The following is a 13,214-nucleotide window of genomic DNA, read 5'->3' as shown; positions in this document are numbered from 1 at the left end:
ACACTTGGATTTACATTTGCGTGTGTGTGTGTTTGCTCCTGAGTCCTTCCAGACACAAACACAGCAGCACAAAGTATACGCCGGTTGTTGTTCCTGTGTGTTCCTGTGTGTCGCTTCAGCACTGAAGTTGTTTACAATAAATCAGGCTGGTAAGGGTGGCAGGTAGACATCTCTTAATTACTGTAATTTCCAGCTCTATGATCGCCTTTAAATCTCGGCGACTGCGCTCGGTTTCTTTAATTGAAGCAATCATAAATTGGCCACAGAGGGTGACGTGAACGGTGGCGTGAGCGAAGGTAGACATTTAATCTGGTCATTTGTAAAGGTGGCAGAAAGCGACTGTGCGGTGGCACGGTGGCTCCACATCAGGCACAAAATGGCCGTCCTCAGGTTGGCTCCTGCTGGGCTCGCTCTCACACATGCAAATGAGCCTGAGACAATAATGAGATCTTTAGGAGCTCGATAATTAGATTTTTCCCTTCTCTCCGAGGGAGAACCGCAGAGGCAGACAGGGTGAGCGGGAAGACTTCCTTTCGTGTCTTGACTTCTCTGGAGAAGCCTCGGTCTGCGCTTGACAAGCCACCCACCCCCTCTCCCGTACCCACCCACCATATCCTATGCCCCCACGCCTTCCCCATCATATTTCTATTCTTTTCTTTATTTATAATAGAGGGGAGGATCTGAGCAGAGAGCAAAAGAAACTCTCAGATTGTATCTGCCTTTTGATTGGTTGCTCAGAGATGGTCTCTGTGTTTGGCTGGATGTGCGAGATGGTATCAGTGCACTTTGTGTGTGTGTGTGTGTGTGTGTGTGCGTCTGTGCGCTCACACGTGTGTGTGTCACTGTCATGTCACGTTCAGGAAAAACCCGACAATAGCTCGAGTCTCGAGACAAGCAATTGAAGAAGAAATCGATTGTGTGCGACACAATTGCAGCGGCAGTGACTAAAAAGAAGAAAATATTTTAACAATTGATTATTTATTAGATAGCAGTGTATTAACAACTGGTTCAAGAAATGAACACAAGTGATACTTAATAACGATGGCTGGGAATTGTCGCTCTTTAGATTACAGTCTGACAATTGGACAAATAGATTGGGGAAGTTGTGTTTATGATCTTGCCACAAAGGCAGCTGGTTCATTTCACACTTTAAATGTGTGTTTGTCGTTGGCGTTGGACATAATTGACCACAGTTACCTTAATTGGGAGCAGCAGAAGTGCTACTGAGAGAATTGGTGAGCAAAGTTGGCAGACGGTGTTGGAATTGGCGGATTACCCAGCATGATACGATGCGTCCGTGACCTGCCACACCTTCTCTACAATGGACTCACTTGGCAGACACTTGCACTCCAGGGTGGGCACGGGCAGAAGCATATGCACCGTTTTGGCAGACACGCGCCTGGCACACTTAGCAAACTGGTACTTGGCATGCACACATACAGATTAACGCACGTGCTTGGCTGTGGCCCATACGTATGTAATTGAATAGTGCGGTGTCCCGTTTTCATGTATTATTGAGGAGCTCGTTTAATTAGGAAAAAAACGAAAAGACTCATTAGAGATATGTTAATTAGCTTGGCTCTCTGCTCTCTGGAGAGGTCTGACACCAGCGCAGTGGGATGAGGAAGAGAAGGAGGCACACGAGGCGAAAACTGAGTCATGCCGCTCGTCACGTCGGGATTTTTTATGAATGCAGCTACTTTTTTTTTTTTTTTTAAATCCGTTTTAAAATATTAATATCTGCCGTGTTTGTCTTTGTATTGCTAAGTGATTTCCTCCACTTGCCTTTTTTAAACTACCACGTATATATTGTTGAAATGTTGAAAACTAAACATAAGGATTGAGGGGTGGGGGGTGTTCGAAGTCTTTTAACTAATCAACAAAAGTACTTGGAAAGATGAGTGTTTTGCCCCCTAGAGTCTGCAGAATTGAAGCAGTTCCTTCTTTCATTCTCTTTTATTTCCTTTCAAAGTGTTTTTCCCAAAGCACTTCTTTTGTCCACTCAATGAAAGTGCTTAGTTGGCAGTTTCTCTTATTTGATGTGGAGGGAATTGTGGCTGTGTGTGCACGTATTTGTGTGCAGTTTAGCGTGTGTGTGTGTTTTGGGGGGTAGTATGGGATCCTGACAGTTTGCGAAGGGTGTATGAGAGGAGGCTGAGCAGCCAGTAGATTGGGCTTGGCTCTGGTCAGAGGGGTGGACAGACAGACGAGAAGGATGGAAAGGAAAGGTTTGGGTCTGGCCACTGAAGTGTGAAACTCTTATTTTGTGATTTGAAACATGAGTGAAATCAGTAATGAAATATGGTCGATAACGGCCTCTCACACTTCCCAATGAAGGGCCCGGAGTGTGTGTGTGTGTCTGTGTGTGTGTTTCTGGAAATGTGTTGTCATTTTTATTCTGGAGCACTGGGGCGTTAGATGGAGGGAGGCAGCGGAGGAGGAGAGCTTGGTGGAAGGGGGGGTTATCCACTTGAACTTACTGGTCTTTCACTGTCCTCTCTCAAGTTTTCTTTTTTTTCTCTCTTTTTCATTTGTCGAGCCCCTGTCAGAGAAAGCTATGTTTTATACGCCTCCACATACAGTACATACTGTTTGTATATGAGTATAAGAGTCAAAGCGTGCATGGCCAGCGAGCACGGGACCAGCTTCAAGATCCCTTCAATTCTTCCCTTTTTGCTCTAAAAGACCCGTTCTTAATAATTATATTCACACACTTTTTGAACTAAAATATTTTATAGCATTTTACAAGTATGTAAAACACTATTTATTATTTAGTTTAATCCAGAACGTTTTGTCCCCAGTTAAAGTCATTTTACTGTTTCTTAACAAGCCGCTTAAACAAATATGTTCATTGTTCATCGAGACAACGACAGAAGCGTTACTCAGCAAAAAAAAAAAAAAGGTTTGAAATACGGAGCATGTCCATATCATCCCCAGCCTCACCTGGCTTCGCTCATCAGTTTCCTTCAGAATAATGTGGCCCCTAGCCCCACTGCAGATTAGCTGGAGGAGGGGTACTCACCACACACAATGGGGCCCTTTTACTTTCAGTGAAGGCCCTGGCCCCGAGTTCCAAACAACACTCTCAGCACAGTAGGCACTCCTTCTCTCTTCACTCAAATGCTTTTCTCTTCTGCTTCTCTCTTTTCCCCTCTTACCCCTGCAAATCCCCACACACCCACTCCCCCACCAACCCCAAGCTCTCCTCTCAGTCCTTGGCATGATGAGGACAGACAGGCTGTTTACCTGGAGGGGCTGAAAGATGGAGGGAGCAATAGAGATGATAGCTGGAGGATAAACAAATCCTAAACCAGCAAGAAACGAGAGCGCTCGCCTCACACTGTTAAAATCTTTACGTGTAAGGACGCTGCACGGTGCTGAAACACACACAACCAAACGCAGTTGACCGGTGCCAGAAGAAGAAAAAAAAGACAACAATGCTTTGTCATGTGATTTGCAAACTTCTTTGCGACCTGTGTCCATGGAATAATGATTGAAAACACTTTTTCAAGTAACTCAGAATGAAACAAAAATAAATATCAACAGAAAAAAAACAACTGTCCATAGGCCTATCTTTAAAGCTGGTTGGACAACAGCACGAGTATAAGAACAGAAATGGAATGCGGCCAATTACAGCTGGACGATGAGCGTTCCCTACAAATCCATTTTCAATCCTGATTACTCGCTAACTTTAGAAACATTCTGCATTCATAGAACCTTTTTAAACGTCACCTTTTAACAGTGGAAATACTTGAAATGAAGGTGGTGGGTGACACAGTTCGGCCCAGACTATAGGGTCCATGAAGCCCGTCTCGCAAGGACAGCCGCCGGCCCCTGAGGTGTTGATGCAGACTGAGCGTCTTGGGAGATCTACGCCAAAGCCTCGGGGAGAGTGACACGAGGGAGAACAATAGAGAGGGGGACCAATGGAGGGTTTTTGCAGGATCACCTGAAACTGCATGACTTTTACTTTCTCAAGAGAAACTTTCTCAACCAAAGTCACATTTTCCTTCAGCTTGGGACAAGCTAAACTATATAGAGATCTACTTCTTTCTTTTTAAAGGTGCTTAAAAGTCACGAAGGCCGCTGACAAACTCACCAAGTTGCTATCTTTTTTTATTTGCTTCAGTGAGTTCTATTCTCTCTCATACTCATATTTCTCATATTTCTATTTGCTATTTATGAAGTTTTGTGTGGTTGCGGTCACACAAACCAGATTCCAGAAGCTATATGCACCTGCATCTGTGTGGGTGTGTGTGTATAAGTGCGTTTGTGTGTGTGCATGTCACACACACAAACGCAGTGAAAAGGTGTGGTAAGAATGAATGTGGCGTAAAAGACCAAAGAAAAGTCTAACACACACACACACACACACACACACACACACACACACACACACACACACACACACACACACACACACACACACACACACACACACTTTGCGGGGTGAGGTGGTAATGCTCAGTGACAAGGATAAACAGCACTGGGGTTTGCTCCCACCAACAGGCGGGGTGAAGAGGAGGAGGAGAGGAGGTCTGTGTCAGCCTCTCTCTCCTTTCCTCCTGCTCTCTCCTTGTCATTTTTTCAATTATCCTTCTCTCCTGTGTGTCCCCATAGACCCAGAGGCAGGGGCTGCATCATTTAGAGCGAGAGCCTGTTTAGATTCTGATTATAGCCTCCTTTCTTCTTGCCACTCACTGCCATCACTCGCACACTTAGATACATGTTGTGGCTTCACATATTTGAGCCAGCATGAGGTGGAGAACTGTAGAAGTACTTTTATCTCATTGTGCTGAGGGCACAGTAATTCTTTTATAAATTGTCAACATGATCTTTTTGTTTCTCTGAAAATAAGGAGTTGTGTCACGGCCCAGAAAGACTGCTTTTGTGTATTTCAAAGATGATCATTCTGGTGCGTAAACATACTTTAGAAATATATATGATGGCTCAGGAGGCTGTGCATTGACCGTATTTATTGCAGTCAGCTGTCTCAGCTGGGAACGTGAAGTCTAAAGTCCAAAGTTCACTTCCAAATTAGCGGCGATGCATTCGTTTACCTAGCATTCTTCTGTGTAAACATAATAGCGAGCTGCACAGAGCCTATTCCCTCTGGCTGCACGCTGGTTTAATATCAGATCGCCATCCTTCGCATCTTCTAAAGGTTTCATCATGGAAAGCGGTGAAAGGCTTTCCTCCTTGTTAGAATGAAAAGTCATCAAGGGAGGAGAGGAGAGAGGGATGGAGCCTCATTGAAATGCAAGTTACATTCCCCTATTTCTCTCTCTTCACTCCTTTGGGACTTTATGCCTTTCTCCCCATTCTCCTTCCCATCTTTCAGGCGCTCCCTTGCTCCCTCTCTTCCTTTGTTAATCAGTTAAACTCCCTCTTCAAACAACCCCTCTAATTACTCCTCCACTCTCTGTAAACGACAGGGCTGTCTCCTGTTTCTCTCCTCTTCGCTCGATCCCCATCTCCCCGGGCTCCCTCTATCCATGGCAAGGGTTGACCTCTGTCAGCCGCTGGCCCTCTCGACAGCGTGCGTCTTGGTGCGTGCGTGCATGCATGTGCGTCTACTAATGACTGATTCTTACATGGAAATGATAGGAGAGACAGCTTAGATTTTTGAAATCGTGGCATTGTTCACTGTCAGACTTTTAAATGTGTGCGCGTGAGCACGTTCGTGCACACGCGTCGTCGCTGCTTGAAGCTCGAGGCCGCACTTTCCTCTTTAAGCAAACCTCCCCGGTCGTGTTCCTTCCTCACACACATCTCTCATCTCCACCCATTATAATCCACTTCTTTTTTCATTCCTCCCTATCTTCTTCCATTTCTTGCTTTTGTGGATGGTATCCGTCCTCCTCCACTTTCTCTTCTCGCCCCTCCGCTCACTTCCCCTCAGAATCACCTCTCGCCGACTAATCTGCCGCGCATCTCTCTCTTTTAAATTAACATGCAACGTGAAAAAAAAATGGACGACAACGGGAAAAAAAATTAAATGCATTTAATAAATGGCTGACTTCAAATCGCCTGGCTTTTCAGACTCTCCCTATTCACAGTCCAATGAAAGGGGAGAAATCATTCACCAGGAGAGACAAAGCCGAATGAAAATATAATTCTGCATTGTGAGGCGCTTTTGTCCTGGCCCGTCAAATCGCTAATGGCGAGGCTTTTGTTTTGTGGCGGCGCTCTCAGGCTGGCGGTGTCGTATGGCGGTGGCAACGCATGCCCCATAATCACCACGCTTTGTGATATTAGATTATAGGGGCAATTAATGGCGTCAAACCTTAACTACTCAGCATTCAGCCTGCCACACACACGTTCAGCTTTAAACGCATGCACGTTCGCACACACACACACACACACACACACACTCACACACACCTTCACCCACATTCGCACGCACACATACAGTACAGTATATCTGCACTTGTACACAGGAACGCACATTCGGCTCTGGCGTCAGAACGTCAGCCAACACACAGAAAGGTGCTATATCTCCAGTAATTATTACGCCTGCGACTTGAAAATGTCGATGGCGGTGTGTATAAAATAGAGTGTATGAGTTGTCAGGAAGGAAGAATGGGATGCACAAGAGCAATTAATTACAGCTTTTCATTTGGCAGCTTAGAATGACAAGGCCCAGCGGTGGGGGCAAGCTGGCATGACGCCAAGCGGCACCCATCACCGCCCCCATCTTGCTCGCTGTTCCACCACCTCCCCCATCTCCTTTGCCTATTCCTTTACCAACTGCCACAACACCACCATTTTCCTTGCTCATCCCCTTCTGACTCTGTCTTTTCTTCTTCTTCTTCTCCTCCCTTCCTCTCAGCTCACACACCCACCCGCCCTTACACAACAGCACATTTATATCGCAACTCAATCCTCTTCTACTTCCGTAACCCAGATTCACCTGTGCCCTGCCCTCTTCCTACCCCTCCTCCATCCTTTCATCATTGTGTGTGGTTCAAAGTGTCCTTAATTAGGTAAGCCTGGTTTCATAAAGGGATAGACAAAGTCTGGGGACACTGTTAGCACTGAGTAGAAGAAAAAGAGCAAGAGGACAGATGGCATGGAAGTGTTGTTTTTTGGTTTGTTTTTTCTTTATGGCCAATCTTGTTTACAAGGTCAAATCAACTCTATACAAATTTCATGTACCGCTAACAGCTGACCTGCTGCCACCCTCCATACCTGAACTTAGGTGGTGAGTGGAAAGAGCCTAAGGGTGGGGTGGGGGGGACGACACACACATTAGCACACAAATGCATGCACACGCATACAGTTGATCAAGAGATGGATTAATAATTTATATATCAAAAAGTGAAAATCGGGAGATGGGCAATTGCTTCATTTTCCTGTGAAATAGCCATAATATGTGAGCAGAGATATTAAAACAGCTCAATACAAACTTTATTATTTATGTGGAGAGAAGGAAGAGGTTGTTATCACTCAGTCTATAACCAGAGAAAAAGAGTTCTCAAACACAACCGCCCCCACCCCCACCCCATATAGCCCTCCTCCCACCTCCGTAAATATCTCTTAGTTTCTCATCTATTAGCTGAGCTAATTAACTGTAGTTGTTGCCACAGTGAATAAATGCAAAATTGCTTTGTCAGCAGGATTTTGCCAGAGTGGTTTTTCAGATGTTGTGTCTGCATTTATGCATGTGCATGTTTGTCTCAGTTTCTGATTTTATGTGGTAAGTTTGTCTTCAGTTGTCATCAGATTAGTATCTGCACGTCTCTGTGTACAGTGCATATGCATTAAGAGCTGCTTGCACAACGCCATCTACAAAAAATCACCATGCCGCTCTCCCTGTAACCCCCCCCCCCCCCCCCCCCCTCTCACTTTCACTTTCTTTAGCAGCCTGCAGCGCTATCTCGTGAGATATTCATCTCATCAGATATCCACTTTGTTTTTCCTTTCTTCTTAGCCGGGCTTGACTGTGAGGAAAAGAGAATCGCAGGCAGTCGTAATCATGTGTTTATAAAACCAGATAAGATTTTATTTTTATTTTTTTATAAGCCTATTGCATATCTGTCCTTTTATCTTGGGATTTTGCCACAGAAATAGTTTTTAATAGTGGCAGCTTTGTGTAGGAACTTGTCAACAATATGTTTTATAGCATGCCTATTTTTGTCTAATGTTGCCAGCATTTCTTAACAGTATCTGAAAGCAAAGAACAAGAGACAAGATAACTCTCCAGCTTACTCGTCTGCACCGTCATACTGTACAACCTCCTTTCAATGGGGCATTCAGGTGCAGGCACAGTCATGCTTAAAGCTTGCTGCGCTGGCTCTGCCTTTTGACACAAAGCTTAACTTAGCTTAAGTGGCTGACTTATCCTACTTTTGCTTGACAATATCTAGGTGTGTTAATAATTTATAATGTATGTGCTCCCCTGTTCTGTCTTTAGGTCCCGGTGTCTATGGCTATGATGAGTCCACAGATGATCACTCCACAGCAGATGCAACAGATCCTGTCCCCTCCTCAGCTTCAGGCCTTGCTGCAGCAACAGCAGGCTCTCATGCTACAGCAGGTAAGACGCGGATTCTCACACACACACACACACACACACGCTTTATCTGGACCCAGTCCCAGCCTGACATGTTCGGATGTGTCTGTTTTAGTAGCCGCTGACACACAATGGGTGCGATTGTATCTCATTCAACGCTCTGAGATCTTTGAAGATAAACACACGTCCACATTTCCACTCATACACACATTGTCATTTCAACTGCCTCTTCTTTAGCATTGTTGTTAGGAGACAGGGCACGCTTCTGCCCGCGGGAACACACGAACACACCTATGCACGCGCACGCACGTGCTTTTTGGCATCGCCCTGTGAATCACGGTGATTAAGAAGTGTGTTGATGCCCGGCAGGTGATAGAGGAGTTGCCATGTCGACACACAAACCAATAAACACTCTTCATCTGCAACACATTTGTCAAATGCTTAGCCACACCAACCCCCATGACCTGCTACCTGCACAGGCAAACGCTCTTAAAGGCTGCAAACATGACCACTAACAGTGCGGGGACACAGAAGTAATTGCTTAGTAGGGGATATCGAGAAAACACGGCTTGGGCAAAGCCAGAGCAGACAGAAGATTTAATAAGAAGTGGTAGCTTTAGGCGTGTATAAATTGCAGCGGGAAGATCTGACAACATGTATCATAATGGAAATGTGAAATGTGGTGGCTTTCTATAAACAGACATGCAGATGGCTAAGAACCTCTTCACCAGCTCTTTTTTTCCTCTTTTCTTTTCTATAACGAGGAAAAAGGAGGCGGTGGGACGAGGGGTTGATAATGCACACTCACTCACAGCATCAATAATAAAACCACTGAGTTTAACATTGCTCTCCCACTTAATTAACCACAGTATGGACTACGCACTTAGTGTATATCTGCAAATCAGGCACTATTACACACACACACACACACACACACACACACACACACACACACACACACACACACACACACACACACACACACACAGAACAGTCAACCAACATATCACTCACTGGAGCATTAAATTTCATATCCCCATGGCAATAGTACATTGTGTAAGAGTGTGTAAGTAAGTTTTACAGCCCACTGCTACACAGCAGTTGTGTGTTTGCACAGGCACTGACTTGTGGATCTTGCGTGTATGTTTATGTGTGTTTGTGTGTGTGTGTGTGTTTTAACCTTTAAGTTTCCTCCAACCTTTACTTTACTTATGCTACAGTTGTTCTGCTTTTCTTTAGTGTGTGTTCACTAAAGTCAAGGTCATGGTAATAGGCTGGAGAGGTGAGTGCCTCACTTACACATACACTTAATGTACAGAGCCACTGAATCAAATCATTAAAAAGACCTTAATTATCACTTAATTATTCCCTCAACTCACCACTCTCCAGCTAAGTGTGTGTGTGTGTGTGTGTGTGTGTGTGTGTGTGTGTGTGTGTGTGTGTGTGTGTGTGTGTGTGTGTGTGTGTGTGTGTGTGTGTGTGCGTGTGTGCGTGCGCTTGCATATGCATTTGTCTGTGTGATTATGAGGCGATCAGGGCTAGTGACGCGGAAAAGAGAGATTAAGTCCGCCTAAGGAGCGATAAAAGAGAAGAAAGACAGATGGAAAAGAAAAAAAGAGAGCAGCAAGAAGGAATGAGCCCCGCATTTAAAATAAATTAAGGACAAGAAGGAACATCGTGGTAGCAAGCACAGTAAATTATGCTAAAATGAAGCTACGTCTGGGATAAGATTGAAACTGGAAAATGTAAAACAGCTTTGCACAAAAGGAGCATTACATTTCATAGTGTGTGTGGTGAGGATGGGCAGTGGTGTGTAGTCTGTTCACTGTAGGGTCAGACGGATGAGAGACCGAAGCAACTGCTGTGCTGTGAAGTCATTCTCTGCTGAAAAGCCTCTTTGAACATTTGATGCACCATGAAACAAAGACAAACTGCAGACGGACACATGTACAAGCTGTTCTCAGGAGGATAACCCACACACAGACTAACAAAGACTCACACACACTGTGGCCAGTGTGAGTTTTCCTGTCAGCCTTGCTCTACTCTCAGCAAGATTATAATCTTAATGGAGCTTCCTGGGTAAATTAATGATTACAAACTCAAACAAACAGACAAGCTGTGGCCGGTCAGATCCTCTGTATGTGTATGGGGGGGAGGGGGCTTAGTACTTTACAAAAAAGAATGAAACAAAAGAGTCAGAGTACATGGGAAGTATAGACAGTGAAACGAGTAAAAGCAAACAAATAGAAATGAAAAAGTATGAACAAAAAGCTATCAAACATTTTTTAAAGGCTTTCACAAAAAGAGGAGCTTTAAGAGGATCTGAACCTTTCCCAACAGAGGTGCGTTTGAGAACAGATCTGTCCAAAGCAGTCGGATCAGACAGCTACAAAGTGAGTGCGATGTCTGATAGTGCCAATGTGCGAACAGAGCAGGAAATAGTCCTGTGTCGTCCCTCCTGTACGCCCTGCTCACCTAAACCAAATGGAAGATTTCAAGCAAGAAGAGCACGCGATAAACAGACTATCTCCCGTTGTGTGCTACATTTGTCCAGAGTTAATGCATAAAAACAGCTTAACTGTATCTGAGTTCAGTCGACAGAAGGTTCAGTGGTGTGGGGGCTCCAACATGAAGTGCTGTTCTTTGGTGCAAATGCTGAATGGAGGTTTTGCTCATGTCCCAGCAAAGTTCCATTCATCAAGCTGAGAACAGCTTGCATATGTACAAGCATGTAAACCTTTTTGTATGCCAGCAATTTAAGAAATGACCTACTTACAAAGATAATTTTAAGCTGACAGAACCTAGACTAAACAACTTTTTTTTTAATAAAGCTGGCACTACAAATAAGAGTCCGAGCCCAGCCCATTTCATATTATTTTACAGAGGTTATCCCCAGTAGAGCTGATGGCATTTGGACGACTAGACAGAATAAAAAATATTAAATCTGAAGAAATTTCAGAACAAATGGGATTTCATATCAGAGAATCAAGTAGTGAGGTTTGCTAGGCTCCTAGGACATGTGGGTTGTTTTTTTATCAATCTATTTAGCTGTAGAAATGCTAATGCACATTATGACTTTGAGTAACCTTGCCAGGAGGCAGCATGCCTGTGGAAAAGAGAAGGGGGCAAAGAACGGAGCCTTGAGGGACTCCATAACTCAATGGGGCCACTGAAGACATTTAAGTTAGCCAGAGTGAAAGAAAAAGCTATGTTGTAGAGGTTTGAGACTGGTAAGCTAAAAGTCGAGCCTTTGTTTCCTACCAAAGTCTGTAAGTGATGTAAGAGGATACTATGAGTGACTGTATCAAAGGCAGCACACTAAATCTAAAGGTATTAAAGGGGAGCAATCACTTAAATCTGCAGTATGAAGGAGACTCGTAGAAACCTCAGTAGCAATGGATGGACACATTTTAAATAACCACATGTATCCTAAGGGCCATACCTCCTATCTGCATGCAGTCTAAAAACAGGGTATGTAAGATTCGGTGACTCATAACCCTTAGCAGAACAGTGTAGGTATTCACACGAACCTAGCAGGTGTTTTATGACAGCACATCACCAAATAGACTAAGTGCTGCCTCAAAGTATATCAAAGTATATCTGCTTGTGCATTTTTTCTCTGCAGGTTTAGAACAGTCCTGTTCAGTCTTGCAGTGCTGGTGTGTGTGTGTGTGTCTTAGTGTGTGCCAACTGCCATTTCAGACCTTTTGATTTATTTCTGCACTGCAGTATAATGCATGTCTAGTGCATTATATTTACAATATTCAGGTGTGTTTCTGTTTCATTGCTCTTGTATCTGGTTGCACGGTCAGTCAGTCGGAGCTTTCTATAACCGAACTTGAACCCTGTGAATAATCCAGCACCGGCGGTTAGCTTTGACATATACAATTACCTCGCTACACAGCTTGACACATACTAACAGCTCAGTGCAGTACTTCAGTGGGCTTTGTCGGGCCTGTGTTTGCTTGTTGCATGTGGTTTGTCAATAAACCACACACCACCACAACAATAAACTGCGGCCTTCGCTGCAAGGAGAGGAATCAAAGCAACTGCATTCCTTGCGACTGCCATTCACGTTAGTGCATTTTGGCGATATTGGGTCATTTCACTGTTGGAAACCTGTAGCATTGTTGAAGCTTTTACAAAGTGTGTTGTGACCGACTTGCTTCACATTTCTCTCCCCACCCACCCATCCACCCACCCCACCTCCCTTTCTGCATCTGTCTCCAGTTACAGGAGTATTATAAGAAGCAGCAGGAGCAGTTACATCTCCAGCTTCTGACTCAGCAGCAGCAGCAGCAGCAGCAGCAACAGCAACAGCAGCAGCAGCAGCAGCAGGCCGGGAAGCAAGCAGCAAAAGAGGTGAACTTAACGAAGCGCACACTCACTCAGCTCAAGTACACTCTAAAGTACACAAGTACTCTTAAAAGCAGTAAAAGTGGGTGACATGGGAGAAAACCATAAGGGGAAGAAAAAAAGTCACATGGAGGATCTGATGTATAGACTGCAGGACACATATAGCTCTCTCCTTCCTGTTTTCTTTCACTCTCCTTTTCATCCAGTTGTCAACTTCAGGGATGCATGCACATATTTGTCTTTCTTAAGAATTAGTAAATATGGGTTTTCATTCTTTTTTCACATCTGCATGCTATGTTGAGGCAGTAAAGGAGTGCTGTGCTAAACCAACTGCTACCCTGCC

At 44.4% G+C, this 13,214-nt stretch overlaps 1 protein-coding gene across 4 annotated transcripts in view; it reads left to right on the top strand.

Annotated features, from left to right (window-relative positions):
- foxp4 (forkhead box P4) overlaps positions 1–13,214 on the top strand; it is a 90,291-nt gene that overhangs the window by 52,028 nt on the left and 25,049 nt on the right. For 3 of the 4 annotated variants that reach the window (XM_085406238.1, XM_085406241.1, XM_085406237.1), the window contains exons 4-5: positions 8,417–8,539; positions 12,746–12,877. In XM_085406238.1, the coding sequence (XP_085262364.1) occupies positions 8,417–8,539; positions 12,746–12,877 (255 nt within the window). The remainder of the gene's footprint in view (positions 1–8,416; positions 8,540–12,745; positions 12,878–13,214) is intronic. The other variant, XM_085406239.1, reaches the window with a different exon arrangement.

This window comes from Rhamphochromis longiceps, linkage group LG5 (genome assembly GCF_057381845.1).
Source record: "Rhamphochromis longiceps isolate RC_006_pf linkage group LG5, R_longiceps_female_GT1.1, whole genome shotgun sequence".
Classification (NCBI taxonomy): domain Eukaryota; kingdom Metazoa; phylum Chordata; class Actinopteri; order Cichliformes; family Cichlidae; genus Rhamphochromis; species Rhamphochromis longiceps.
This window is presented reverse-complemented; position numbering and strand designations above follow the sequence as displayed.